Source organism: Conger conger, chromosome 3, assembly GCF_963514075.1.
Source record: "Conger conger chromosome 3, fConCon1.1, whole genome shotgun sequence".
Lineage (NCBI taxonomy): Eukaryota > Metazoa > Chordata > Actinopteri > Anguilliformes > Congridae > Conger > Conger conger.
In genome coordinates this window covers 22,502,338-22,528,681 of record NC_083762.1, presented here as the reverse complement: position 1 = coordinate 22,528,681, position 26,344 = coordinate 22,502,338, and the positions used below count along the sequence as shown (strand labels likewise).

At 42.7% G+C, this 26,344-nt stretch overlaps 2 protein-coding genes across 2 annotated transcripts; one reads left to right on the top strand and one right to left on the bottom strand.

Moving 5' to 3' along the window:
- The first annotated feature begins 356 nt into the window (after window positions 1-356).
- gpr174 (G protein-coupled receptor 174) lies at window positions 357-13,953 on the top strand. Its single transcript, XM_061235814.1, has 2 exons — window positions 357-653; window positions 10,969-13,953. Exon 2 carries the CDS (start codon window positions 11,273-11,275, stop codon window positions 12,284-12,286), a length of 1,014 nt encoding a protein of 337 aa, XP_061091798.1. The 5' UTR covers window positions 357-653; window positions 10,969-11,272; the 3' UTR covers window positions 12,287-13,953.
- A 3,201-nt stretch (window positions 13,954-17,154) lies between these two features.
- On the bottom strand, window positions 17,155-23,602 carry LOC133124659 (integral membrane protein 2A-like). Its single transcript, XM_061236045.1, has 6 exons — window positions 23,401-23,602; window positions 21,131-21,265; window positions 20,693-20,890; window positions 20,328-20,438; window positions 19,950-20,094; window positions 17,155-19,680 (listed from the first exon to the last, which is right to left on the bottom strand). Exons 1-6 carry the CDS (start codon window positions 23,476-23,478, stop codon window positions 19,592-19,594), a joined length of 756 nt encoding a protein of 251 aa, XP_061092029.1. The 5' UTR covers window positions 23,479-23,602; the 3' UTR covers window positions 17,155-19,591.
- Window positions 23,603-26,344: the final 2,742 nt, after the last annotated feature.

Below are 26,344 nucleotides of genomic sequence, written 5' to 3'. Positions count from 1 at the left end.
TATATGTTGGAAATATGTATTGAAAAAAATATGTAATGGCAATATAATTGGTATAATTGATAATGTGCTACTGTTGTACTACTAGCACGTATACGTATTTTATGTTTACGTTCAATTTTAATCTTAATATTTCTTTTTGTTGTTACTACTTTTTTGTTGTTATTATTATGATTATGCTTTGGCAATATGTTTTTAAAATGTCATGCCAATGAGACAGAGAGAGTGGAAGAGAGAGATGCATGAGCTGCAATTGAACATTGTTTTCAAATAACAGAACTGAAATATAAAGTCTGAAGCGGTGTCACATGTCTGTACCCACATCCCCACAGAAGTACAGGAAGTAAGCCCTGTGAAATGATAAGCTGCTGTTTCAGAGACAGCCTGAGACTGATCGAAAGTGGAATGGAGTGCGAATGTGAGAACGCGAGAGCGCAAGTAAAATGAGAACGAGCTATATTGCCAGATAGAGAGAGAGAGAGGAGACAGACAGAGAGAGAGAGAGAGAGAGAGAGAGAGAGTGTGTCACACTAACCCTACATTCTCAGTTCTGGCTGGAGGACCATGTGTGCTGGATGATCTGATGTCTGTATTGATTGTGGCTTTCCCTCGAGATCCAAACAGAAGGAACACAGTACTTTGACCCCACACTGGAGGTAAGGGAACTACAGTACCTTAAACTGCTACGTACTCCTGCCTTCTCTGTGTGTGTGTGTGTGTGTGTAGGTATATGTATGTGCATGTACGCGGTCGGGGTGATCAGGGGAGACGGTCAAAATAGTTTTCCTGTGCAGTCATGCCTCCTGCGCGGTCTTCAGATTTTCCACCGACAAACTGAAGAATGTGAAATATTTGTGTTCTGCTGTGGAGTGGGAAGCCTGTGGAGAGGGGCGGGGATAGTGGAGGGCCTGTGGGGCTGTGGAACAGGGCTGCGTACGGAGGGGCCACACGTGGTGCGTGGGGAGTGGCACTTTCTGAGTCCTGGGGCCCTCACATGTGGCTCCAGACATGCCTCCATCAGGCTTTTCCAGGACACTGAGCTTCACGGCAGGCTCCCGGTCTAATAGCAGATAACAGCAGGATACAGGATAACGGAGCAGAAGCAGGACAAATCAGGAAGCTTTTCTTAAACCGTGGAACACATACACATAACATACACCTTTCTCGTGTCATGTCAGGTACAGCTACCGGAACTGAAAAAAAGCAAACCTACAAGAAAAAAAAGCTTGTTTTCTGTTTCTTCTGAAGCATGAGTTTTCTCTTCCTGAACGTGAGGCAGAGAATTGCGAGATGACTCAGTGCACTCATCTTTTCCATCTGCCATCTGCGCCTTAATTTGCACAGTCCTCACATGACAGAGCAGAGACGAGAACAAAATGAATGTGCTAAACTGCAGAGCAAGACGAATCGAGCAGCACGCTTTCATGTTCCAACCCAACGAACAACAGAGTCGGAAACAATATGCATCAACTGAATCGAAAATTATTCACCAGTTTGAGCGCTGGGTGACATCACATGCTGATAAAAAATAGCTAACTGGTGGGATTTCCCAGAAAATACCCCAGTGTACAGTTGAGCGAGCAGCTCGGTTAGGACAAGCAGTGTGAGAGGTGAATGACTGTGGGGTTAATAGTCCCTTGAAAAATCTTGAGAAAAGAGGGCAAAGGGTTTCAAACGTTTCCAAATATTTGGGAATTTCAAATGCTTCTTCGTGACCCACCGCTGAGAGAGACAAACAAACAGAATACAGGCCCATTAGCTGGGCTGCCAGGCCAACTTTCTCCACATCCGCCCGCAGTCTACATCTCTGTCCTCCCGCTACCCTCTCCAAGAAAGGAGAGAAGGCTAAGAGATGGGACGCCATCCCATAATAATCCCCCAAGGCCTCATTAATTATCAGGCTATCCAGTGAGACCGGCCTCCCAGTTCACCTCTCCATGTACTGCACTCACCTCTGACCTCTTTGTTATCCAATCACCAGCCTGTATTCAGAGGGGAGTGAAACAAGAAAAGGGTTTATTCACATCACACCCACATGCCTCCTGGGCCTCATTAGTGCTCTTTGCCAGAGTTTCTATGTGCAGGGAATGTATGAGGTGGGTCCTGAAATCAGTCTATAGCCCAAAAGGCAATGCTAGCATATGATGGGTTCCTGAAAGGTACTTCATTCTAAAGAGTATTTCTAATTGGGGCCCCGATATCAAAACATTCAAGAACTAATGCTCTATGCAATGGAGGGTCCCTTCTAATCAATCAATAGAGGAGCTATTGCAAATGCATTGATTTAAGATGTTATTTGATTGGTGTAAAACATATACTTCTTATTCATTACCTTGAATGAATAAGAAGTATATGTGCCTTCCAAACCAGTCACCATGCAACTTTTCTTGGCAAGATATGGTTCCTGCAGTGCTGTAGGATGTTTTATAACACATTAGGTTGGAACCCATCAAAAGCCTCGGAGAGTAACCCACAAACCCACTCCTAACTTACAGTTTACAGTAACTATAATTACAGTTGTTGCATGCAAATACAATGCAAAAATAGCCAAAAAGGGGAACACTGGTTCAAGAGATGTTTTTTTGTACCCACTGGTATAGAATGTGCTTATACAATGAGAAACAAGAGTGAATCACAGACATTGAATTAAGAGTACCTACTCAAATGAGAAACATATATACAACAGTACCTACATAAACCAATACATTCAATTCGCAAAGTTCTACAGAATATTTCATAAAAGTACTGATGGGATATAGGGTATGGAGCTTTTCGAACACAATGAAAAATTCAAATTCACCTCCCTCTTGTTATGCACTTAATTGTTTGTGATGTTTGTCCATTGGTCATTATCTATAGGTGCAGTGAACTGCGCATTGCTAAGTTGTGATCATCGCAGAAGAGTGATTTGCTGCATGCCATAAAGATAACAGTCAGAAGATGTCAGAATGAGGAAGTCCCCTGGCAGGGACGGGGGTGTCCAATGTGGGGTGAGGCATTCCATGAGTCAGACAGATTCTGTACATGTACACACACTGTACTGGTCTGACACAGAGGGAGGGGTCCATTCCATAGGTTGTGTTTACATGTGTCTGCCCTGTAAACAAATGGCCAACACAGAACAGTGACAGCTCTTGGACCTCCACGCAACATCATACAGAATGATTCTGTCAGTATGCACACCAGGGTCTGTGGAAGCCTGTGTCTTTCTTTACTTTAGGTTCTAGTGCTGATTTAACTGAAGTCATCTGGGAAGACGTTTTGACTGCTGACACCTTTGCAACTCTCTCTGTGTCATTTTCTGGCTTCCTATTTGTGGGTCATGTCACATGCAGATAAGAAATTCTTGTTTTCCTTTTTAAAGATGGGTGAGAGCCGCGGTGGCGCAACAGGCTAACAGGCTTGCGGTTGCAGTTTGCTGCAGTTGCACACCGGGGACCGGGGTTCGATTCTCGGTCCTGCCAAAAGCCAAGTTTGGCCGGCTCACATGGGGCAGCAATAATTGGCTTGCTGCTCCAGAGGGAGGGACTTGGCAGGGTTATTAGATCGCCGCACAATAAGCACCTCGGGCGCCTCGGAATCACGGCAACAGGCACAAGACGAGACGGCTTGAAGAAGGCGTGTCGCTCTCATTCGGGCCGCCGAGGGACGGGGTACGGGCGGTACATCTAATACGACTACCTCCAATTGAATCAGACGACGTACAATTGGCTACCAAATTGGGAGAAAAAGGGAAAAATCTGGAAAAAAAAAAAAAGATGGGTGAAGAATATGCACACCCAATATAAATGCATTTTCACACCCAGTACAGCCAAACCATCAGATGCAGCATTGGCCCTGTCATTAATTAAACAAATAACATCCCTGCATTCATAGGGCAATCTATGAAATTTCTAAACAGGCCTGGCTTTCTGTATCTGTAGCTAGAGTAGCATCGCTGCGGAATTAATTGACTTTCAATGTGGGCTGAATGTTAGAGTACTTTTAGTGTGAGACAGCTCAGCTTGCTGATATTTTACAAGTTACAGGCAACAGTGAGTGGTAGCACGTATCCCAAGATGTCTGCACACTGCAAAAAATGTAAATCTCAGGTCTTTTATTCTTATACTTACACTTAATATGATTTACAATTAATGTTATTTCTATTACCTTTTCACTAAATAAGACAAAAATATTGCCAATGAGACAAGTTTGGCTCCTTTCAGAACAGTCCCGGCCAAAAGTTTTGTCGCATGAGTGGACAAAAGAGACAATGGCTAATTACCCAACTCTTAATTAGCTAATACAGTTAGGAAACAACACAAATTAATCATAAGTGTCTAAAGTTCATTTAGATACTAGCAAAACAAAAATTTCATAGATAGGTTTATTGCTTGATAATGATGTACAAGTCTTGTCACAAATGAAATTAGAATCTATACATTTTATCTTTCTTAAAAAGTAAATAAAATACCACATGAAAAATCAGTCTAGTATTTCATCATGGACTATAAGTTAAGAAATTAATATCTTGTATGGGTTCCTTCGGCCAGCAGAACAGTTGCTATCCGGTTTGGCAGAGAGTCGTAAAGTTATTGATGAAGTCGTCGGGGATGGCATGGAAGGCCACCTTGCAGGCATCCCAAAGCTCCTCCAAGTTCTTCGGCTTGGTCCTCCAAGCTTCCTCCTTTATTCTTCCCCAGATATGCTCAATAATATTCATATCTGGAGACTGTGCTGGCCATCCCTGAAGGACCTTGATCTTCTTCCCCCTGAGAAACTTGATAGTGGAACCTGAGGTATGGCAAGGAGCTCCATCCTGTTGAAAAATCTGACCCCTCTTGTAGTTGGGAATGTACTGGGAGGCAAGAATATGTTGATATTTGGCACTGTCAATGTTACCATCCACCTTACAGATCTCCCTGGCACCTCCGTATTGGATGTAACCCCAAACCATAATCTTTCCACCTCCAAATTTGACTGTCTTCTGGGTGAACCGTGGGTCCAGACGGGCCCCAGAGGGTCATCGACAATATTGGCTGCGCTTGGGATGGAGCTCAACTGACGATTCATCAGAAAAATTTTTTTTTGGCACTTTACAGCCTTTGGAGAAAGCAGCCAGTTACATTGTGTGTTTCATCTCTGGGCACAGAAGGACACAGATCCTTGTATGAGGAGATGAGGAAATAGATCTGCTATCTGATATTTAATATTCCTGCTGGTTGTGTACACACAGGAAGTGTTCCTGTATTTTCATATTCCCACACAATAATTTACAGGCTGTGGTGAAATGAACACTCAGGGCTCTATATCTGACTCGGCGCAACAAGGTCGTAATCCAACGGAAGTGTCATTGCTAGTTTCAGAAAGATGCAATGTCCTTTTTCTTTTCAGTGCGTTCAATGATAAAATAGTAAATGACCACGCTGCTGGGGAAAAAACAGCTCAAGCTAGGTTTTGAAACAGCTGGTAGCTGGTATTTCCAGCTGGTCATATAGTAGCTGGATTTTGCACCTGTTTTGGCGAATTGGTCTTTAAATGAGGTGTGGTCATGGTAATTCTCTACGTCTTGCTACTTTGATGCAGCTAAATGCGTTTGCGTTATGACTGACCAAAACTTGGTCTTAAGTGTTGTCATTGCTTCATTTTTATTTTAATGGCATAATATTAGTAATGCGCCTACTTAGGTTACAGTGCAACGTACGTAAACCCGCACAGGGAGATAAACATGGATAAAAATATCAAGATCACAATGTGAATGTTTATTTTATCACAAATATTTAAAATACAACATGTCATAATGGATGGATCATAATATTGATCCATACCAGACAACTGCAGTAATGATTAATACAAGTGGCCAATGGACAATTTTTTTTTTCATCAGACAGATCTTCTGTTAAAGATCCATCCATCCATCCATTATCTTAACCCGCTTATCCTGAACAGGGTCGCAGGGGGGCTGGAGCCTATCCCAGCATACATTGGGCAAAAGGCAGGAATACACCCTGGACAGGTCGCCAGTCCATCGCAGGGCACACACACCATTCACTCACACACTCATACCTATGGGCAATTAGACTCTCCAATCAGCCTGACCTGCATGTCTTTGGACTGTGGGAGGAAACCGGAGTACCCGGAGGAAACCCACGCAGACACAAGGAGAACATGCAAACTCCAAACAGAGAGGCCCCGGCCAACGGGGATTCGAACCCAGGACCTCCTTGCTGTGAGGTGGCAGTGCTACCCACTGCTCTATCCGTGCCACCCTGTTAAAGATCTGTCTGATGAAATGTATAGGTTATATGAATGCTAGGCTATTGAATGAATTGTCATTCAATGGGAAACATGGCCAGTAGCCTCAGGAGCAGTCTTGTAGTAGGCTGCTGAAAATTCTCTTAAGATGCTTGCATAAGTCAGGTGGGTAATTACAACACGGCTATCAGATGACCTGGATATTCTTGTGCATTTTTGTGTTGTGCATAACACTGTGCCATGTTTGGCATAACAGTGACAAAAGTCATGGATGTCTTGGACATACATGACAACACATTACAGGACTTAGCCAAGATACTGGTACTGGCACAAGACCTGCTTCATCTACTGGTAAGCAGACATTTATTTGATTGAATAATCAAAGCTTTGGTCAGGCAATATTGCTTTTATTTATTTTTGTTTAAATCACCTTGCTTTGTTTTCCAAACAACCTATCCTCCAGATAATTAATTGTGCATGATGGTATCTTTTGTAAAAATGTAGGTACTGTATGATCCAAAAAACGGGATTCATTACAATTTTGGCATTATAATGCTTGTAATGTTTTTAAACCTATTCTTAGTCTAGATTACAGTGACAAAACCCTGGTGAATTCACCTCCATAACTGATCAAAATGATTCCAAGGAGAACTGAAGGTCTAAGTAAGAAATAATAAGATCAGAGTCTTTCTGTTCGACGTCTTGCTAAATTTGCTGTCAGATGAGCAATCTGGCAAGGGGAAAACTCAGTTGGCTATAAAGGGAAGGGGTTTATTGCACATTAAGCCCAAGACACACTTATTAATTAATTAAGCCGGTAAGACCATCCCTTTTGAACACTGCGCCTATCTGCCGTGAAACTATGAAAGTACGTCTGACCATACCCTAAACGTACTTGTGCGCTGTGTTTTAGACTTTTGACAATGAAGACAGAGCCCTATGTCTTTCATAAGGTGATAGAAGGGAGAGGCTTCATGTGCCTCAGAGTGGATGAAGCTATCAATAGTCAGTGAGACTGTCAATCATACATGTTTGCAGTTATTGTCATACTCCGTGACTGTTCTGCTTTGATGTTTCCCGTTCTATGTCTCATCTGCATTTTGTATCTGCTCTTGTTTTCTGTTGTCTGTTCATTCATTCACTCATCCAGTGCACCTGTGCCTCATTCGCCTGTTCACACTCACACCTGTTTGTCATTTTAGTACAATCACCTGTGTATTTATAGCCGTATGTCAGAGTCAGTTCTTTGCCAGATTGTTATGTGCTTGTCTCTAACTCTTCAATGTTTTCCGGATTGTCTGGTCAGTGTATTAACCCTTTTTGTGTACCTCAACTTCTGTTTCTTGGATTCTGATTCTGTCGAATTCGGATTTAACTTTTGGATTCTGTTTTCTGGATTTCCCTTTCTACCTTTGCCTGGACTGCCTATTTGTGTACAAAGCTTGTCTGTGACATCAACTCTGTTTTGGATTGTCTGCATTGCTTCTGTCTGCTGGCTATCGAGCCCTGCTTGTTCTACCAACCCACAGAGTTAATAAAGACTTCAGGGGTCTATTCATTCTCTGGTTGTGATTGGTTCCTCAGTCCTGCATTCTGACAGTTATGTGCAGAACATTGGTTCATACTAGTCAGTGATTGTGGCCCCACCCACTGTGGGTTTATGAAGCCTGGCTATCCCATCACTAAGCATGCAGGGCCTCTCTTATACACTGCAAAAACCAAGAAATATGTCAATCTCAATAAGTCCTATATTTAGACTTTAAAATTGTATTTCTATAAATTTTTTGCTATACTCATTTCAAGATTTCCAGTGGGTATGAAACTTTCACTTGTCAGGCTAACAATGACTAATACAAGCTAATATTTTCTCCTTATGCGAAAAAATAAGGTTTTAAGTCTCATTACAAGACTAAAACACTCATTACAAGACGAAGACAGACTTCTTTTGCAGTGTACAAACCAGGCACAATGACAATGCAAGATGACTAACTTGACAGCACTAGAGTGCTCTGCCATGTGCAGTTCCCTCACGCATAGCGCAAACTACTATTGCAAAAATAAAAAGGAACCGTCAAAGTAATGCCTGTGTTGAAACCCAACATTACCAAAAACTGATCTGGGCAGCTGAAATGACGAAAGCTGAAAACACTAATGGTAAAGGTAAAGTGGACTGGGCTTAGCACGAGACTCTACAGCTGCAACACTACAAACACTACTCAAACAGTGTTACAGAAGTTAGAGCGGATCAGAAGGACTAGGATTTTTTTCTAGGAAAAGGTATATGATAACATATATAATACTCTGCTAATGCATATAGGCTATAGTGAATGGTTAGCAGCCAGACTGCATTCACGGGCAATGTGACAGTTATGAAACAATGATGTATAGAGCATCAGTCATAAACAGCATATATACTATATTAGGGGAATTACATAAATTGCATACATTTGTTCCATGAGGGAAATGATTTGAAGGCCGTGGTGTAAAGTCCAGCTATGACCAGCTTGAAATGCCAGCTACCAGCTGTTTCAAAACATAGTTTGAGCTGTTTTTTAATCAGGGGTATGGGTGGAGCTATGAGTGATACAACGAAGTAGTATATTTGAACACACAGGTCATGAGACAAACATTACCTCTTCATTTAAAGCAGCATTTTCAAAGCTTATTATGATTTTCTTCTGAAATTACATTTGGCTAAATCAACACAGCGCATAAGCATGGTTTTGAAAGAAATGTACTGCTTTACCCTTCAGGCATGGCTAACTGCTGTGCTTTATTAAGGGCAGGGTTTTCTGACACTGTTGCACATACTTCCTGTGCAATCCACCTTCACCGGCATTTCTGGTAAACTAGTCATATCTGTACATGCTTGATCACATTGATAACAATAACAAAATAGCTAATACCTGTCAGTGAAAATTGTGCTTTGCAAAAACTAAGCTCAAATAAATCACTGGTGAATATATCACAACACAGTGGTAACTACAAACTGTGAAAATGATTAAATGCTGTTCAGATCTCCTCAGTGACCAACTGTGGCTATTTTCAGAGGTGGCACTAAAGGTCTGAAACTGGCGGGGTGAAAATTGTATTCGAAACCCAGCAGAACATAATTAGTCCTGTTCATTACAACAGCAATGTCTGAAATGGTAAATGGTAAATGGCTGGCATTTATATAGCGCCTTTATCCAAAGTGCTGTACAATTGATGCTTCTCATTCACCCATTCACACACCAACCCTCCAACTGCCAGACGACTGCTCTTACCTCCTGAGCCAATGTTGAAACAGAGTCTGTTTTAATCATGACACACCATGTCATGTTATAGTCCTGCTTCTCCTGAATATTTTATTTCAATACATCATTGCTCCCATATATGAGAGCCACCCCCACAGTACTTTATATTACTATAACATTTGCCTTAAACATCATAAGAAAAGTAAGTGATAAGCAAGTATTCACATCATTAAGCAGATACAGTTTTATAGTTTTTTGAAGCAATTTCAATTCTTACTGTCTACACTATTTGTTTTGTCTGTACCAAGATTCGGAAGGCTCAGAATCTCCAGATGTAACAAAAGATACTGTCAGTAAGATACTGTCAATACTAACTCTGCATGACTCTTATGAAGCATGTGAAAAGTCATCCTTATGCAGCAGGACCGTGTGTCTGTGTATGTGTGACAGAGTGTATGTCTGTGTCAAAGTGAATGTTTGTGTGGGTGTGAGGCAGCTGTTTTGTCAACAAGGTGGTCTGAGTTCAGAGTAAGAAAGAGAGGGAGTCAGGTGGAGCAAACATTGTCAGAATTACTGCATGACAGAATGACATGACAAATATTTTCAGCGGCAAAAACAGGCCATTTCTACATAAATGACCATTCATCCTCTACTGGAATAAAGCAGTATTCTTATGAAACCCTGTGGCTTGCAACTGCAACCTAAAGCAAAAAACACACCAAACACACAAGCGGTACACTAAACAGCAGGTCTTTCACACTCTCAGATGAATTTCCTGTAACAGAGAGTACATTTGTCAGTATTCTGGTGCAAAATGGCAGCCGTGCATTACCCAGGTGAGTGCTACACATTTGTGGTGGTTCAGCGAGTTTTCCCTTCATCACTGTAAAGCATTTTGAGTGTCTGAAAAAGTGCTATATAAATGCAATGATCTATCTATCTATCTCTGAGATTCTCTAGTGAATGTACAGGAATTTCAACAAGCAGCTGCTAATCCATTTAACATCAACTCTAAATATCATTTTCTCAAATGTTTTCCTCTACCATTGAATGCAAGATCATGTTTCAGGTTGCAAAGGGTTGTCAAGCCTGCACATGGCAATTCAGTTGTTCTAATTAATAAATCAATCAATTTAATGAATGATTGAAAGACTTGATCAATCCCACCCATCAATAAAAACATGTGTACACTGCAGCGTGTAGTGTATCCTACATTGAAAGTACTGTATATATATATATATATATATATATATATATATATATATATATATATAAATTCCAATTGGATTTTTCACTCTGATTTTTTTGTTCACATGGTTTTGCATGTCTGTTTCTAAGAAAGGCTGTTTTGTGTACTGTGCCTGGTGCTCTTTAAAGTGCACTCCCTGTGTGGAGAATGACAAATGTGATTATAAAACCATAATGCAGGATCCTCCAATGACTTGCCTTTCTGCTCTGGTCTGACTGGCACTAATAGTCTTTTTTTATTCTGGATTTCCAGGATTCTACACACTGACACAGGACACCAATCCTTAAAGCACTGTCAGAGTCTGACACTCCCTGTTTGTGAAAGGACTCTGGAAACCATGCATGCTAGCCTGGACGCACAAAAGGCAAGGCGGAGGCTTACAGATGGCCACTGGAAGCACACAGGATTCCCGCTGTGAGTGGCATCACAGGGTTCGGCTCAGAGGCAAAGCTTTTAAAAACACCCCCCCCCAAGTCGCGGGATCACGCACCGACAGCGCCCCTCATCGCCGAGCGAGGGGAGCGGTCTCTCCGACCCGGGGGTGGCAGGGTGGAAAATGAACAGCTCCAACGACTCATGTGAAAACAGAGAAGACCTGCAGAAGTATCAGCATTTCATCTACGCCGTCTTCTACACCGTGATCCTGGTGCCAGGCCTGATCGGCAACGTGCTGGCCCTCTGGGTGTTCCGCGCCTACGTGAAGGAGACCAAGAAGGCCGTCATCTTCATGATCAACCTGGCCATGGCCGACCTGCTCCAGGTGCTCTCGCTGCCCCTCAGAATCTACTACTACCTGAACAACTCCTGGCCCTTCAGCCACTTCCTGTGCATGTTCTGCTTCTATCTGAAGTACGTCAACATGTACGCCAGCATCTACTTCCTGGCCTGCATCAGCGCGCGCCGCTGCATGCTGATCATCCGTCCGCTGCGCTACAGCGCGACCGAACGCCACCTGGACCGTGGGCTGTGCGTGGCAGGCTGGCTGGCAGTCTGCCTGGGCTGCCTGCCCTTCCCCCTGATGAGGCAGAGCCCCGCACAGGAATCGGACGTCTGCTTCTCGGAGCTGCTGCTGAAGCCTGTGAGCGCCGGGGCCGTGGTCACCCTCATCTGCGTGGCCGAGCTGCTGGGCTTCTTGCTGCCTCTCAGCCTGGTCTTCACCTGCTCCTGGCTCACGGCGAGGAGCCTGAAGCAGAAAGCGGGCGTGCTGCAGGACAGCGGCGAGAAGCGCAAGGCCCTGAAGATGGTGCTGAGCTGCGCCGGGGTCTTCCTCCTCTGCTTCGCCCCCTACCACGTCACCTTCATTCTGGACTTCATGGTCAAGTCCAAATCGGTGACCAACTGCACCTTCGAGGACTTCATCCGTCGCTGCCACCCTGTCACTCTGTGCCTGGCCAGTCTCAACTCCTGCCTGGACCCCGTCATGTACTACTTCACCACGGACGAGTTCAAGAGGAGGCTCTCCCGGCAGGAGGTTCCTGAGAGCCTGCAGCTGCACCGCAGGTTCTCCTGCGCAATCAGCGAGGAGAAGACAACACAGAACGAGCAGATGGAATGTGACACCGCAACCTGACCACCAAACTCTTAAAATTTGGGAGAGGCATGATACCACAGGCCCACATGGAATGACCTCACTATCTAGGGGAGAAAAATGGCAATGAGCAAAATGGTAGGACAGGTATTATGCCATGCCTCAAAAGCCCTGAGGGACATGAATGACCTTTCCATCTACAGAGGGGGCGAGGGTGAAGGACTTAGGGCACGAACTGGGGCAGGAGACTACCAAGATAGCTGTCCAGAATGGACTACTGTGAACCTGAAATGTAAACACAAGGCCTGGTTGTCTGAAGTTGTATATATGCATTTGCAGGATATATTAGGTTATTTAATACTGTGTAAACAAAGGCGGAATGCACTTGAGATGAAGGAAAGGCCACTAAATTATTGAAGAATGATTATGTTCTCTCCTATGTCTTTTCTCCATTGTATCAATGGATAATTGCAAATGTTTTTGAAAGGGTCATACTTTACAGTATAAAATATGTATTTTTTTAATTAATAATTTTGCACTCAGGCTTCAGTTTCAAACTGTGCTGTTAAAGCCACTGTTCTCACAGAAACGTAAAATTGCTGTGTTTAAGTAGTGGTAAGGAACCAAAGTTAGTTAAAAGATTTAATAATGTCCATTAAAGATTCTTAACAGGTCAACTCTTGTCCAGTGTCAGAGGTGGAAAGCAAAGGTGTTCCTCCCTTCAATTAACTAATTTGGAAATTTTCATTTATTATTTCTACTGGGTCGCACTTTTACTTTCTGAACCAGGATTTTCAACCTCTGAAAACCCCTAGCTCTGTCACACATTAGCAAGTCCTTCAAAGCTGAAAAACAGGGCTCCATAGTACACCTGCTACTGTAAAGTACTTTACAGTAATTTAGTGAATCTCCACTAAATGTCCTCAAATTCCTTGACAATGTGAAGACCACAATTTCCAGTCAACATTATAACCATGGACATAAAGTATCTAGAATCGATCAGATTATTTAATTGACCTGTTATTGATGACCCTGTCAAAATAAGGCCAATACTGTACATCATATTGTAGCTCTCAACATTTCAGATCACCAAGTGAATCAGGTATCTAAGCAACGAGAAAGACATTGTATATTGCAGGTTTATACTACATACAATAATGTTAGAAAACCCATGGAATGTGACAACTTAATATAACTTAATATAAGTCCTTATAGAGAGACTGCATAAAAACTTAATTTCCTGTAGTGGGTGTACCATTCACTGCTTTTCTTTTCTTTTTATCGACTATCTCTCTGTCTTCCAGTGGCAGAAAACTGTGAAAGATTTAGGACAGGTGATATGCAACCGCAAGGGAGCAAATTGTAAATGGTAAATGGCAGGCATTTTTATAGCGCCTTTATCCAAAGTGCTGTACAATCGATGCTTCTCATTGACCATTCATACACAGACTCACACACCAACGGGGATTGGCTGCCATGCAAGGCACCAACCAGCTCGTCAGGGGCATTTAGGGGTTAGGTGTCTTGCTCAGGGACACTTCGACACAGTCGAACCGGGGGATCGAACCGGCAACCCTCTTATTGCCTGAGCCAATGTCACCCCATGGTGTATGTTGTATGTTCCTGTGTTTTACTTTCCCCAAAATCTAATTGATTCAGTTTGAGTTAAGGCTTCATAAAGTATGGTACATTAAACTGTTTTAAAATATTTTTGTGTGTTCAGTTTTTTTTTCTATTACATATGATGTTGTTTGGGTAACTCATGTTTGGGTATGTTTGGGTAAGTGATAGCTACCCAAATCAAATAAATTTGTGCTGTCCTATGAGCAATTTCTTTACATTTTATTCCATTACTGGAATGAAAATGGAGAAAAACAAAGACAATGTTTAACATTGTCATGTCAATAACACATACTTGAATACATGAAACACATGAAACCAGAAAATATACCATTTTATAACTCAAAACTGCTGAAAACCATTCCTTATCAAACCACCTAAATTAGATATAAAACAACAACTCATGAAACCATTCATTGTGGTCATTGGAAATTGCATCAACACATCAAATTTTCGAAACTCGCGTAAATTGCGCTGCGAATTATAACATACATATTCTGCCATTAGGGGCTCAGAAGAGAGAGAGAGAGAGAGAGAGAGAGAGAGAGAGAGAGAAAGAACTATGGTCTGGTTCTGGTAAATGAGATGGCCTTCTTCAGCAGGCTCCTCTGAGCGGAAAGTAAGGTGGGACGATATGGCGTCTGTATGTGTGTGTGGGTTCTCACTGGCTCGCATAGAAACATCACACCATCTCTTCAAAGAGCAACGCAATATGTGAAACTGATCAAAGGAAAGAGAGCAACGGTCTGATATTTCAAGGTCATAAGCATTTATGGTAAAAATCTCTTTATTGCACACTCCTCTTTACCAAGCAGGTCGCATCAGCAGAGCAATGTTCTTTCTATGCTTAGTTTCCGTTAAATAAACAGTAACTCTGAGTTGTCAATTAATTTCAGTCTGCTATATGGGGTTACACTCCACCAAGAATAGACCAGACTAAGATCAATGTAAATGTCATAAGATATTCACTGTGAAAACAGCTCACACGTTTCCTTTCATTTGACACATTTTAAATTAGAAACTATTGCAGAGAAGACATAAAGATGAGAGAGTGTGAGTGTGTGTGTGCGCACGCGCACAATTGGAATTAAATCATGGTGCAAGTTTTTTCATAATGACAATCCAATGTATCGATCCATACAGATACCATACTGTACTTTAGAAGATTAGCCAAAGCTCTATTTGAAGAGCCAACGTCTGGCAGGCAGATCACTCTCCAGCCCATAGAGAAGGATGTTTATAAAATGGTCCGATAATGGTCTGCAGATCACACATCCACTTCTGTGCATTATACGGCCAACTGAATATTTTGTGCTAATAATAATCATTTTTTATTTAGCTGACGCTTTTGTCAAAAGTGGCAGTTCATTAGAGTAAGCAGGGGACAATCCCCCCTGGAGAAACGCAGTGTTAAGGGTCTTGCTCAAGGGCCCTACAACTATGTGGATCTTATCGTGGCTACACCAGGGCTTGAACCACCAACTTTCCAGGTCCTAATCATGTACCTTAGCCACTAGGCTACAGGCTGCCCTGTAAAGCAAAACCTATAGTGCCAGTAGTGTGTGTGTTTGCAAACTCCATGTTATTACTTTTCAAATATATAAACTTTGAGGTGTGGGGCAAAAGATTGAACAGGGCCAGGTAAAGCAGGAAGATACAGAAAGAGATGATGAGTGACACACTTTGCACACCCACAGCCATTTTGCACCCTTTTTTGTAAGGCATGCGTAGGATTCCTCCTTACAGGCACAGCACCCACATCAGCAGAAACCCATGGTTTCAGGGTAGAGCACAACAACTCCTCCACGCCATTTCTTTTGTTAGAAAATCCTCTACTGAAAGGTGGGGGGTGGTGGTGGAGGGGTCACAGGCTTTTTGTTTCCACTCTAATACTCCGTTCACATCCGGACCCTCGTATAGAGCCTCGGCCTCAGTGCTGGGAAGTTAGAGTCATCCCCGGAGCTTCCCAGTGTGAAGCCTGTTAGCCAGGCCGTTGCTGGACAAGCTTCAGAAGAAACCGTCTGTTCGGGAGGAGCTTTAGCGAGTTAGCGCCCTGCCACCCATCGAAGCTGCTTTAATACAAACCTGCACTGCCAAATGCAGAAATGAGCAGAATCAGAATCACTCTCAGATTCACCATTACAGTTGTGCTTCCTGTTCTTGCAGACCGAAAGATCACTTAGATGTGCAGGGAAGGCGATTTTTATTTTTCCTTTATTTTTCCAATTCCACAATGGTTTTCTGATACCCCCTACTGGTTCTTAAGTTGCACAACTATTTTACAGGAGGTATATGTATACTCAACTACAAACCAAGTTTTTCTCCCACTCATATCTGCCATTAGGCACTTAATATCGAAGAGAATTTGAAATCTACAGATGGAACAGATTCAAAAATGAATTCGCACTGACTTCATGAGCCAGTGAACAGCGAAGAAAAATATATGAAGCCATTTCCTGTTCAAGTGCAGTTTCCTATAGTAGTCCATGTCATCGCTGGTTCATTTGGACAAAACCAAAATAGTTTATCAATGGGGTTGACTATAATTTGATTTGTTTTGGTGGTTATATACACACAGCGAGAACTTCATAAGGTATATATTAGACTTATTCTTTAGACTTATTGTTCGTCTGCTGCTGTAGCCTATCCACTTAAAGAGGTCTGACACATCTGTTCAGAGATGCTCTTCTGCACACCACTGTTGTAATGTGCGGTTATTTGAGTTAGGGTCACCTTCCTGTCAGCTTTGATCAGTCTGGCCCTTCTCCTCTGACCTCTCTCATTAACAAGACGTTTTTGCCCGCAGAACTGCTGCTCACTGGATGAATGTTTTTGGTTCAATTTAGGCTCCGAAAAACAAGCAACATATAGTGAGGTCCGCAAGGACAGTGGTATAATTTGTTCTTTTGACTGATTTGAAATAAAACCATGAATCTGAGGTTAAAGCACAGACTCACCTTTCATTTGAGGGTATTTATGTATATATTGTGTTCTCCATTTCAGAAACCTACCTCTTTTTATACATAGTACCCTGATTTTAGGCAGCCAAAAGTAATTGTACAGGTGGCTTCTCACTGTATGGCCCCTTAATTTCCCTGAACAGATGGTTTAAAAAATTGGATGTAATTCAATCACAATTTTCAAAGTTTGGAAAAAAGCATTTACAATATGATCACTGGACCTGTTCAATGCTTTACTGCGAGTGGAAAACAATTGCAATAGTTGCTACAAACCTGTCTGGGTGAGGGTTTAAAAAATTAATGCTTTTTGTTCCCAAAAATAATAAAACATTTTTTTTAAAGAAATGCATCTTTATTTGACAACATACAGTTACAAAGTGAATATAATCAAATGGTTTCACCATACATTTTCCTCATCTTTCAAGACATTCCAGCAACCTCCATCGGCACTTTGCCATTGCAGGGGTAACATTTATAAAAATAAAATAAAATTTTAAATAAAAAAAATTTCCCTGCCGACTCCACCCATGATTGTCCTTTCTTCAACAGTAGTCATGCAACCAGATGCCCCATTTTAACAGCTTTCCATGAATTCAATTCGAAGTACATTTCACAATGAACAGAAATTAAACATATAGTGCTGCTCAGGTTAACACAAGTAAGCTACAACACAACGAAAGCAAAAAATAAAAAATAAAACTTGGAAAGCAATGGAATCAGGGGTATCTACAGTAGTACTACCAAGGTTCACGTACCCAAATGGTAACAGCACACAGAGGGGTTCCTCTCCTGTACACACCGTGCAATATGACAGGAACATCATAATGGCCGGAAATTAGGACTTGGAAATGTCTATTTAAGTCTGCTGTCTTAGAAATGCATTTTTCATTTGGCTTCCAGTTTTGGCCCTTATCTGTGATGAAGGTCAAAAATACACATTGCCCTGTTTATCATCCATACCCTTGAGACAGATGAGCAAAAAAGTGCTGGATAAATATTACCAAGAAATGGTAAATTGACCACAATATTACCATTTTCCGATGGGCATCTCAGTCTTCAGACTTGAACCTTATTGAAAAGGTGCGGTTTGAATTGAGGGCAGTCCACAAGTGCAAACCAAACAATTTTGAAAGACGGCATGGTTCAACGGTCAAAGAGCCCTCCTGACTATGTTCATGAACTTTAAAAATGAGAACACACCTCAGTAGCTTTACCCTCAAAAAGGTTGGGTGCACAAACTGAAAGCAGGGGTGAGTGTGACACGTTTTTTGGGGGAGACTAAATATATAATTGGGGATTAAAGCATTACTTTGGTTGATTCCATCAAATCATAATTAAAGTATAACATTTTGAGAATTAAAAAATAGCTCAATATTTATTCAATGGTCTTCTCCATTCATCTCAGTCAAGGGTGTGAATAATTTTAGAGGGCACCGTTTTACTCTTTCAATAAGCTTGAGTCACTGCAGTGTCTGGAAACCTAGCGAGGTGCTGTTGAAATGTCCATTAGAATTCATTCACAGTTCTAAAGGGTTCAAAATAACCCAGAGTTCAGATGTGCCAACTGCACACCACCCCATAACTGGCCATTTTATGCACACAAAAAATAAAACAATCAGCTGAACTCGAGGAATTTAATTAGCAAGAGGGAGGTTATTCAGATTGGAGCGCACAGCTACAGTAGAAGATCTCAATTCAAACATACATGGGGGAAAAATGCACTGCAAGCAAACCACTCAGTATATTGCTATTTACTTGAAAAACTCCACCAAGGGTACTGCTGGATTGAGTAGGTAACTGAACAGTGCCAAACTCATACACAAACACCCACACAGACACACAGAGACACACACAACCTGCATGTGTGAACTGATAATCGAGTGACATTCTGCCAAATGCTTGTCAACTCTCACCAGCCATTTTCTCTGCTCTGATAGTAGGCTCAAAGAAAGCACCGAAAGGACCAAAATCCATTTTGAAATTTTTTGAAAAATTTGTAACATTATTTAGACCTCTCACAGCCATCTGTATACTGCTAAATGTAGTGTAGTGTAAAATGTTCTTACACACTTGAATGGCCTATATTTCCAGTTGGCCGGTTTAATGAAGTCATAACAGATCACAACTGAAAGGAACAACCCTAAAAGGCACAGGCCATCAAATAAGAGGGGTTCGAGATATTCCCTTAGGACTGGTGAGGAGGAACTGAAACATCTGGGGATTTATAGTGTACTAAGTGACTGGTTTTAAAAATAAAAAATAAAAAAAGGGGGAAGATTGTGGGCAAACGGCCTACAAAAGAGGAGGGAAAATAACGATCGTTTCAGTTCTTTACAATTTCATTCTTCCCTTAAACAGCAGAACCTCATACTTACTGTTTGTGTGCGATTGGATCTGTAATATGGACGGCTTAAAATACTTTCACAGATGAGTTATGGAATATTGCAAAACAAACCCTTATGCACATCTACATTATTAAAACCGGACCCTTCTTATTCACAAGAAGGGCCCGTTTCCAGGAAAGAGGGCAGAAAAGTGACGATCCGACAACAAGGTTAGTGGGCCACTGACTGCCGATATATAAAGGAGCCCTACGCTGGCTCAGAGTAGTCATAAATCAACAACGTTACAAGGAAATCTACTCTTCGGTGGATACAAAGCAGGAGGAGAACGAAACAAATTGCTGTTTATATGCAACAAAAAAAACGTCTGGTTCCATTGCTGGGTGGAAGGGGGTGGAATGCTCGCCCCCCTCATCCTCCACCTCTTAATCCCGGCAGATCTTGGTCTCGGTCACATACTTGTTCTCAAAGTGGCGAATGGTGAAGCAGTCCTCCACAGAGCGCTTCTGAATACCTGTTGGTGTGCCACAAGCGTAAACCCCATTATCAGATGACAAGAGGACCAAAACTATTTATCCTTCATCTTTACATGTCAATTACTGAGAGGAGCATGCTCAGTGTGAGCTTATCGGACATTACTCTGTATGGTAGTTAGCTCGGGCATGTGTGAGCTTATCTGACATTACTCTATATGGTAGTAAGCTTGGGCATGTGTGAGCTTATCTGACATTACTCTATATGGCAGTTAGTTTGGGCATGTGTGAGCACGCTCAGTGCACTAACCCAAGATTTCGCTGCGGCGCTGCATCCGGTAGGTCTCCTTGCCACGGCACAGGTGGTAGATGTAGTAGCCCAGCTCAGACACGTCATCAACGCGCTCCGTCACCACCAGGTCCTCGCGCACCAGGAAGGCCCTGTAGGAGCCAGACTGACAAGGACACAGGCTCGTTAACACCTCAGTCTTCCCAGTAACAGCCCCACTTCACCATCTCCATCATGACCTCACAGGACACAGAAAGAGTCACCTCACTCAAAATGGGGTTTCCTACATCCTCCCACAAGCACCTTCAATTGCAGTCATTTGTGAACCAGCAGATGCTTTTATGAAGTTCCACGTGTGTCCCCCTCTTTTGGGGAGGGGTTGGGGGGTTTGAGACTCACCATCAGCTGCTCGAACAGGTCCAGCAGGTCCTGAGGAGGCATGACCACGGAGGTGTTCAGAGGAATCACGAAGCATGTGTTCAACCTCAGGTCCAGGTATGCGGTCATCTTCTGCTCAAATGAAAGGGCACATTCAGACACAGCGCTCATGACCACTCGCCAACCGTGAATGACACAAGGATGACACAATGTGTAATTGTACTATGGCACCAGGCACGCCATAGAACAGGTTAGAAGCTCAAAACAGACACAACATTCCATGGCTACCAACTTGCACTTGCATTCTCATCTTCACAGGCAGCTGTTCAAGTATTAGTGCCGTCGAGCAACAGACAGTCGAGCAACAGACCCTGAGTGCTTCTCACCCTCCTGAAATCGTGCAGGATGTATGCGGGGTCGCCCTTCCCGAAGCGGGGCACGGGCACGTTGATGATGGCCACGTTGTCCTGGACCTCCACCTCCTCGTCCACGCGAGGCAGGTAGTAGGGCTCACGGGTGTCCATGTCCACGGGCATCACGTCGCTGTCCAGGTCGGTGAAGTGCATGGCTCCATGGTACAGCTTCTGCACGGGAGACACGTGGCTCTTCCGGTCATTCTGTCCATCTGTTTGTGAGTGCCGATTCATTGGACCCAAACAGCTCAATGGAAGATAATGTGCTGAAAGGGTCCATTTATTTGGCTAGAGGGAGCCGAATTGGAATACACTGAAGGAATGACCACCTCTGACAAGACCCTTCCCTCCCCCTCGTCGCTCCCGCTTCCCTCACCCTCAGGCAGGGAGGACGTGTGTGAGCTCGCTCACCTTGGGAGTGAAGTACTTGTACACACAGGCTCCGCCGACGATGAGGCCAGTCAGGATGAAGGCCAGGCCCAGCAGGGTGAGCAGGCAACGGCCGGTGGAGTTCTCCCCGCTGTACACCGAGCCAGTCTCAGGGTCCTGTCCGCAGAGCCAGGGGTTAAAACAGGGCTGTTCCACACCACTACCTCACCTCACACACAGGGGACACCCCCACAGCCTGCCTGGGACTGCTCCCGTCCCTGACCTCAGAACAGCCGCACACACCAGCTCCTGCTCCAGGTGCCAGATACGCATCTGGAACGTTCTATATTTATCTCCTCCACAGGACGCAGGGAAGCCGAGCAGCTGAGGGCACGTTTCATCCAGCGCACGTGCGCGCGTGCTAAATTAAGCAACACGCAGCTGCAAGTTAAACAGCATCCAGCAAGACAGGAGTTTGTACATGTAGCCTCAGGGCTGGCAGGAGACACAGCACGGAAATGCTCACAGAGCAGCTCTGCAGCGGTTTGCAGAAGTTGCAATGCTGTATTCGACACTGCCACCCCTCCCCTCTGGTTTTTGAACATAGAAATGCCCACATCAATGTTCCCAGGACAGGAAGGAGACACGGCTTGCGTGCGCTGCTGCCCTTGGGGTAAGAAGCGGTCAGCGTTCTCTGAGACTGGGAACCCATCGCAAACTTTCCTTACCCAGTCCTCACCCGGGGCCTGAGCTTTGCCTGTTACACTATCGCACTCTGTGGCAATTCTGAGAGCTGCATTTGAGTGCAACACCAATTCAGTGGTCCATCGTTGCTTCCTCAAAATTTCAACATAATGACTCCTTAACCACTGCACAAACAAAATGTTTCGCAAAGAGTATAATTTGAAACTGACGTGGTGAACATGTGATAGCTGTTGTCATGTTAAACAGACATGCATGATGTGTTAATTCCAGCTGGATTTACACAATCCAATCCATTTCCATTTTCACAATTTGTAAAAAATGTTTGTGCTTTAGGCTAGCGGCTGGAATAAGTCATTTAGTTAGGCTTATGTACAGAGCAAAACTGAAAGGGTAGATGACCATATAAAAACAGGACGACCAAAATGACTTGACAGACATAAACACCTCCAAGAACACATTAAATGTACTGTTCCCAAATAATGATAGTTATTCCGTTAAGGGCTCTATCAAGCCGGATTAACTGTGAGCCCGGCATTAATACATACTGTACATAGTGTAGTCACACAGAGGGGATTTCCAGAGTGCAAAGACACTGTACTCCAGCAATACTACCCTAAAGCTGAAGGCCTAAAAGCAGGCAATTTGCTATCCTCCTCCAATTTATTTTTTGCCAAGATTAAGCGGTTGTTTATCATATGTGCTATAATGCATTTCCTTAAAGAAAACATTGTCAATGCTTAATTTAAATAATATTCAGTAAGATTATTTAATTCTTGGACTTGACAGTCGAAATCGAAAGTGAAAATATTACGGGTAAATCTGAAAATATGCGGATATACTTAAATTATCTTAAAATATTTTTGTTTATTATTATGGATTACACAATTATTCCATTCGACTTGCCTGTACACTTTGTTATTCAATAGAAAATAATAAGCATTCGTTCACCCATCAATTTGCCCGTTTCCTAAATTAAACTGGGTGGTATCAGATATTCCCTAACTGTATATCAACATGTTTCGTCTCCATTGAAATTAGTTTTATTATGCCCGTTACAGACAACGTTATACACAAACTGGACAACCTGCGTCACGGCGCAGCGCTCTTGCGGCTACAGCAGACATCTACAATTTCAGAGAAATACGGCCAACTATCTAACCCCAAATTTTACCAAGCAAATTACTTGATTCAACGAAAGCATTTTCACAATGCAACGGCAGTGAATTTAGCCAATTTACGTAAGCTAGGCAGTAGGCCTAAAACGTACCGTTTTAAAAACGAAACTAGCTACTCGGCTACAATCTAACTTAACTTATAAACATCCTCAACAACAGTTCAAATAACGTCAACTAACAGTGACAAGGATTGTGCCCTTCAGTGATGCAAAACAATCAATGGCAATTCGGCAGATAGCTGGCTAGTTCCAGTTAGCCTCTTTATAGCTAACGATGGTTACAAAGCATTTGCAAGCCAAAGCTCATTGTGCTCATTGGTTCGCAGTTTTCTGGCCCAAACAAGGCCTTGCTGTCCAATGGGTCAAGTTGCTTGCTAGCACGCAGGATAGTAGCATATCAGTTAGCTTGTTCACAATCAAACAAAAATCTCACCTTCTCTGCAACAAGAACCTCGCCTTCCTTACCAAGCGCCTTCTGCGCTAGAGCAGCGTTAAAGGCTATCTTCACCATTTTAAGCACGTATTAAGCGTCTCTTAGCTTTGTGCAAATGCGTCAATTTCTGTTTTCAGCGCTCTAAAGCTCGGTGACGCAGTTTGTTTATAGGCTCCACAAAGCTTTACTGCTTTCAGAGACCGGAATTCCGTTTGCAATCACGTGACAACCTGAGGAAAAGCTCCATCGCTGTTGTGTAAAATTAGGTCCCGTGTTTTAATTTAATCAGTACAAATACGAGGCATAGCATATATTACTTTTGGTGTGAGGCGAAGAAAATCAATGCTTTGTAAATGCGTGCAATGATCAATATAGAAGATAATTATTATCATCACATAAATTAGCATAAATATACAATAATCTGTATAGCTGACAAACCAAATGCAAAAGAGGATTTGCGAATTCGAACGATTAAGCAAAACGATATCAGTATGCAAGAAAACCTTGAAAAAACGGAATTTAATCATTGCAACGTTATGTCAAGTTAAAATATAAAGCAGACAGCGACACAAAGCGAAAAGCCCACTTAAGGCCCCCTGGTGGATGAATAGTATAAACACAGCACCCCCAGATCACCGAAGTGATAGGAGAGACCATGGAGAACAGAAGCATAACTTTCTTTTAAGTTTTGGTGATTGACCAGGCAACGACCAGGCAACGACAGCTCTCTGCAGCGATTCTTCTTTGGCAGATTTGATGAACGGGTTACGAATGCCTCATTTCAAAATAAATAGAAGACTATGGATGAGGAGAATTAAGGTTATGCTTTGTGCAATGCCAAAATGCTTTAAAGCGAATGCCATTATTTGAAAAACAAAAAACAAAACAAAAACATTTCATTCTTAAATGATCCCAGTTTCATCAGAAACTTGCTAGCAAGCTAGTGTCCTAATTGGTCATATACAGTATGTTTTGTCATCAATATCTGGTGAAATAAACTTTGTTTTTTAAATGTTCAGACAAGTGAATAGACTGCTGTGAGCAACATCCCCCATTTTCTAAGATGCTGTCAGACCAATTAGACCCGGCACACACCAGTACCACCAGTTTCCACAAAAATTGGGCAAAATGCCTGTACCAAATCAGGCAATATAGATTTAAACCATCTGTCGAAATGGATGGAGGTTTTGGAACAACACAGATAGAGTCCCATTTAATATTTAATTTGGCATACTGATTAGTTAACTTAACAATCACTGTCAACTTCCACGAATTGCCCACAGCTCTGAATTTCCATCGTTCTTTATTAAATTCCCACAGGAAAATGTGGCTTCTTTTCATATGTTGCCGGCAGCCTGCTACCTCTCATTAAATCAAGCGTGGAATGCTATCCAAATGTATTCCGCCGTTTAGACCTGCTTGGCACTGCTTTTCAACAGCAAATCAGAGCATGGAAACAGAAAGTTGGGAGTCACAGAAATCATAGAAACAATCTGTGGTGAAATTACACAGAACAAGATGAGGATTTTCCTCTCCTTAAACCTGATTGTGAACTCCTGCATTCTCAGAATAATGTAAGAGATATGCCTTTCCTGTTCACCAACCACTTCCTGGGAAGTGCTTTCTGGGTAACTTTTTACCTACATAAAAGCCTTAATTCCTTAAACATCGATCTGAAATTACATGGGTTCAAGGTGGTCTTCTGCGTTCACTTTACCAATTCCAGAGGGTAAATAAACAATCAGAGCGCTGATGCTTTCAGATCCAAAAACATGGGGCTGCGCTCCAGTTCCCTCTACTGTACATTTGAGATCTCATCTTTGCACATACCCTCTCCATGGGCTTTGACATTTCCTATGTTTAACAGGCAAATTGTTCCCCGTAATCACAACTGGCTTATAAATAAACAGGGCAGCTGATTTCTGTAGCGAGACCAAGCCTCCCTTTCCCTGCTTCCCGTTTCAATCATAGACAGGGTTAAGTGATCCTGAGTTCTTGTATATAGGCTCATCTTACGAGTTGTTTGAACTCTCTAATCCTGCTTGCACACACAAAGAGAGGAAGGATTAGCATGCAGTTATAACCAGGCAAAAATAAAAAAATCGCAGCTAAATTTAATCAAGGAGCACCTTATCAGTTCTTCTAAACAGGGCAGAGGAGAGGAATTCCCTTCTGTCAACAGAAATACTATGTTGTGGCTGGCGAGGCCTCGTCTGTTCATGCTCGAGGAAGCCTAAAATAACCTGTGGTTTTTGATGCTTGATTTAGTTTTGTGTTGGGTTAATTAACACCAGATTAAACCCTCTGCCACTACAGTTTATTACTCAAACTGACAAATGTGCTGTGTTTATTTGTGTTGTTTTTTTACCCCTCCCTCTCTATTCTCCGTTAATTTAATGGGAACGACTGCAAACTGTAATGCTGCAACTCAATACACGACGAGCAGCCGGCAGCCCACGGGAGAGAGGCCTGGCCCAGCGCTGCCTCAGAAAGCCGTCCGCTCAGCTCATTGCGGTTTATTGACAGAAATAAAAGAAAAACAACATACTGTTATCATTACAAATCCTCCGCTGCTGTCAGTAGAGGTTTTGACGTACAAAGGCTGCGAAGCCTTTTTCGCGAATGTGAGAAAATTCTGTGAAATGATGTCATCTTTAATGCGAAGCCCTGTCTCGACCGGCTCACCCGATTTCAGCACTGTCACAGCTCCCCGATTCCAGGACGGGAGATGACAAATTAGGCTGCCCCACCACATGCAATGGTCCAAAAAACTGCACAGCGAAAACAGCACGCACCACAGTGTCGCAGCTAACCAAAGGCCCATGTGTTCCAAAAATTGCTCGCAACATCAGAGCTACCACCACTTATTTTGTGGACCAGCAATGAAAACCATGTGGATGCAGAAAAGTATTTTTTGTTACTGTTATTTGCACGCAAAAAAAAA

What these genes read in the sequence shown, in the direction of transcription:
- gpr174 (XM_061235814.1), top strand. Translation starts at nt 11,273, where the DNA reads ATGAACAGCTCCAACGACTCATGTGAAAACAGAGAAGACCTGCAGAAG.
- LOC133124659 (XM_061236045.1), bottom strand. Translation starts at nt 23,478, where the DNA reads ATGGTGAAGATAGCCTTTAACGCTGCTCTAGCGCAGAAGGCGCTTGGT. An exon ending in ACAAGTACTTCACTCCCAAG is followed by an intron (nt 20,891 to 21,130) that starts GTGAGCGAGCTC and finishes TCTCCCGTGCAG; the next exon opens with AAGCTGTACCATGGAGCCAT. An exon ending in ACCTGTTCGAGCAGCTGATG is followed by an intron (nt 20,095 to 20,327) that starts GTGAGTCTCAAA and finishes TGTCCTTGTCAG; the next exon opens with TCTGGCTCCTACAGGGCCTT.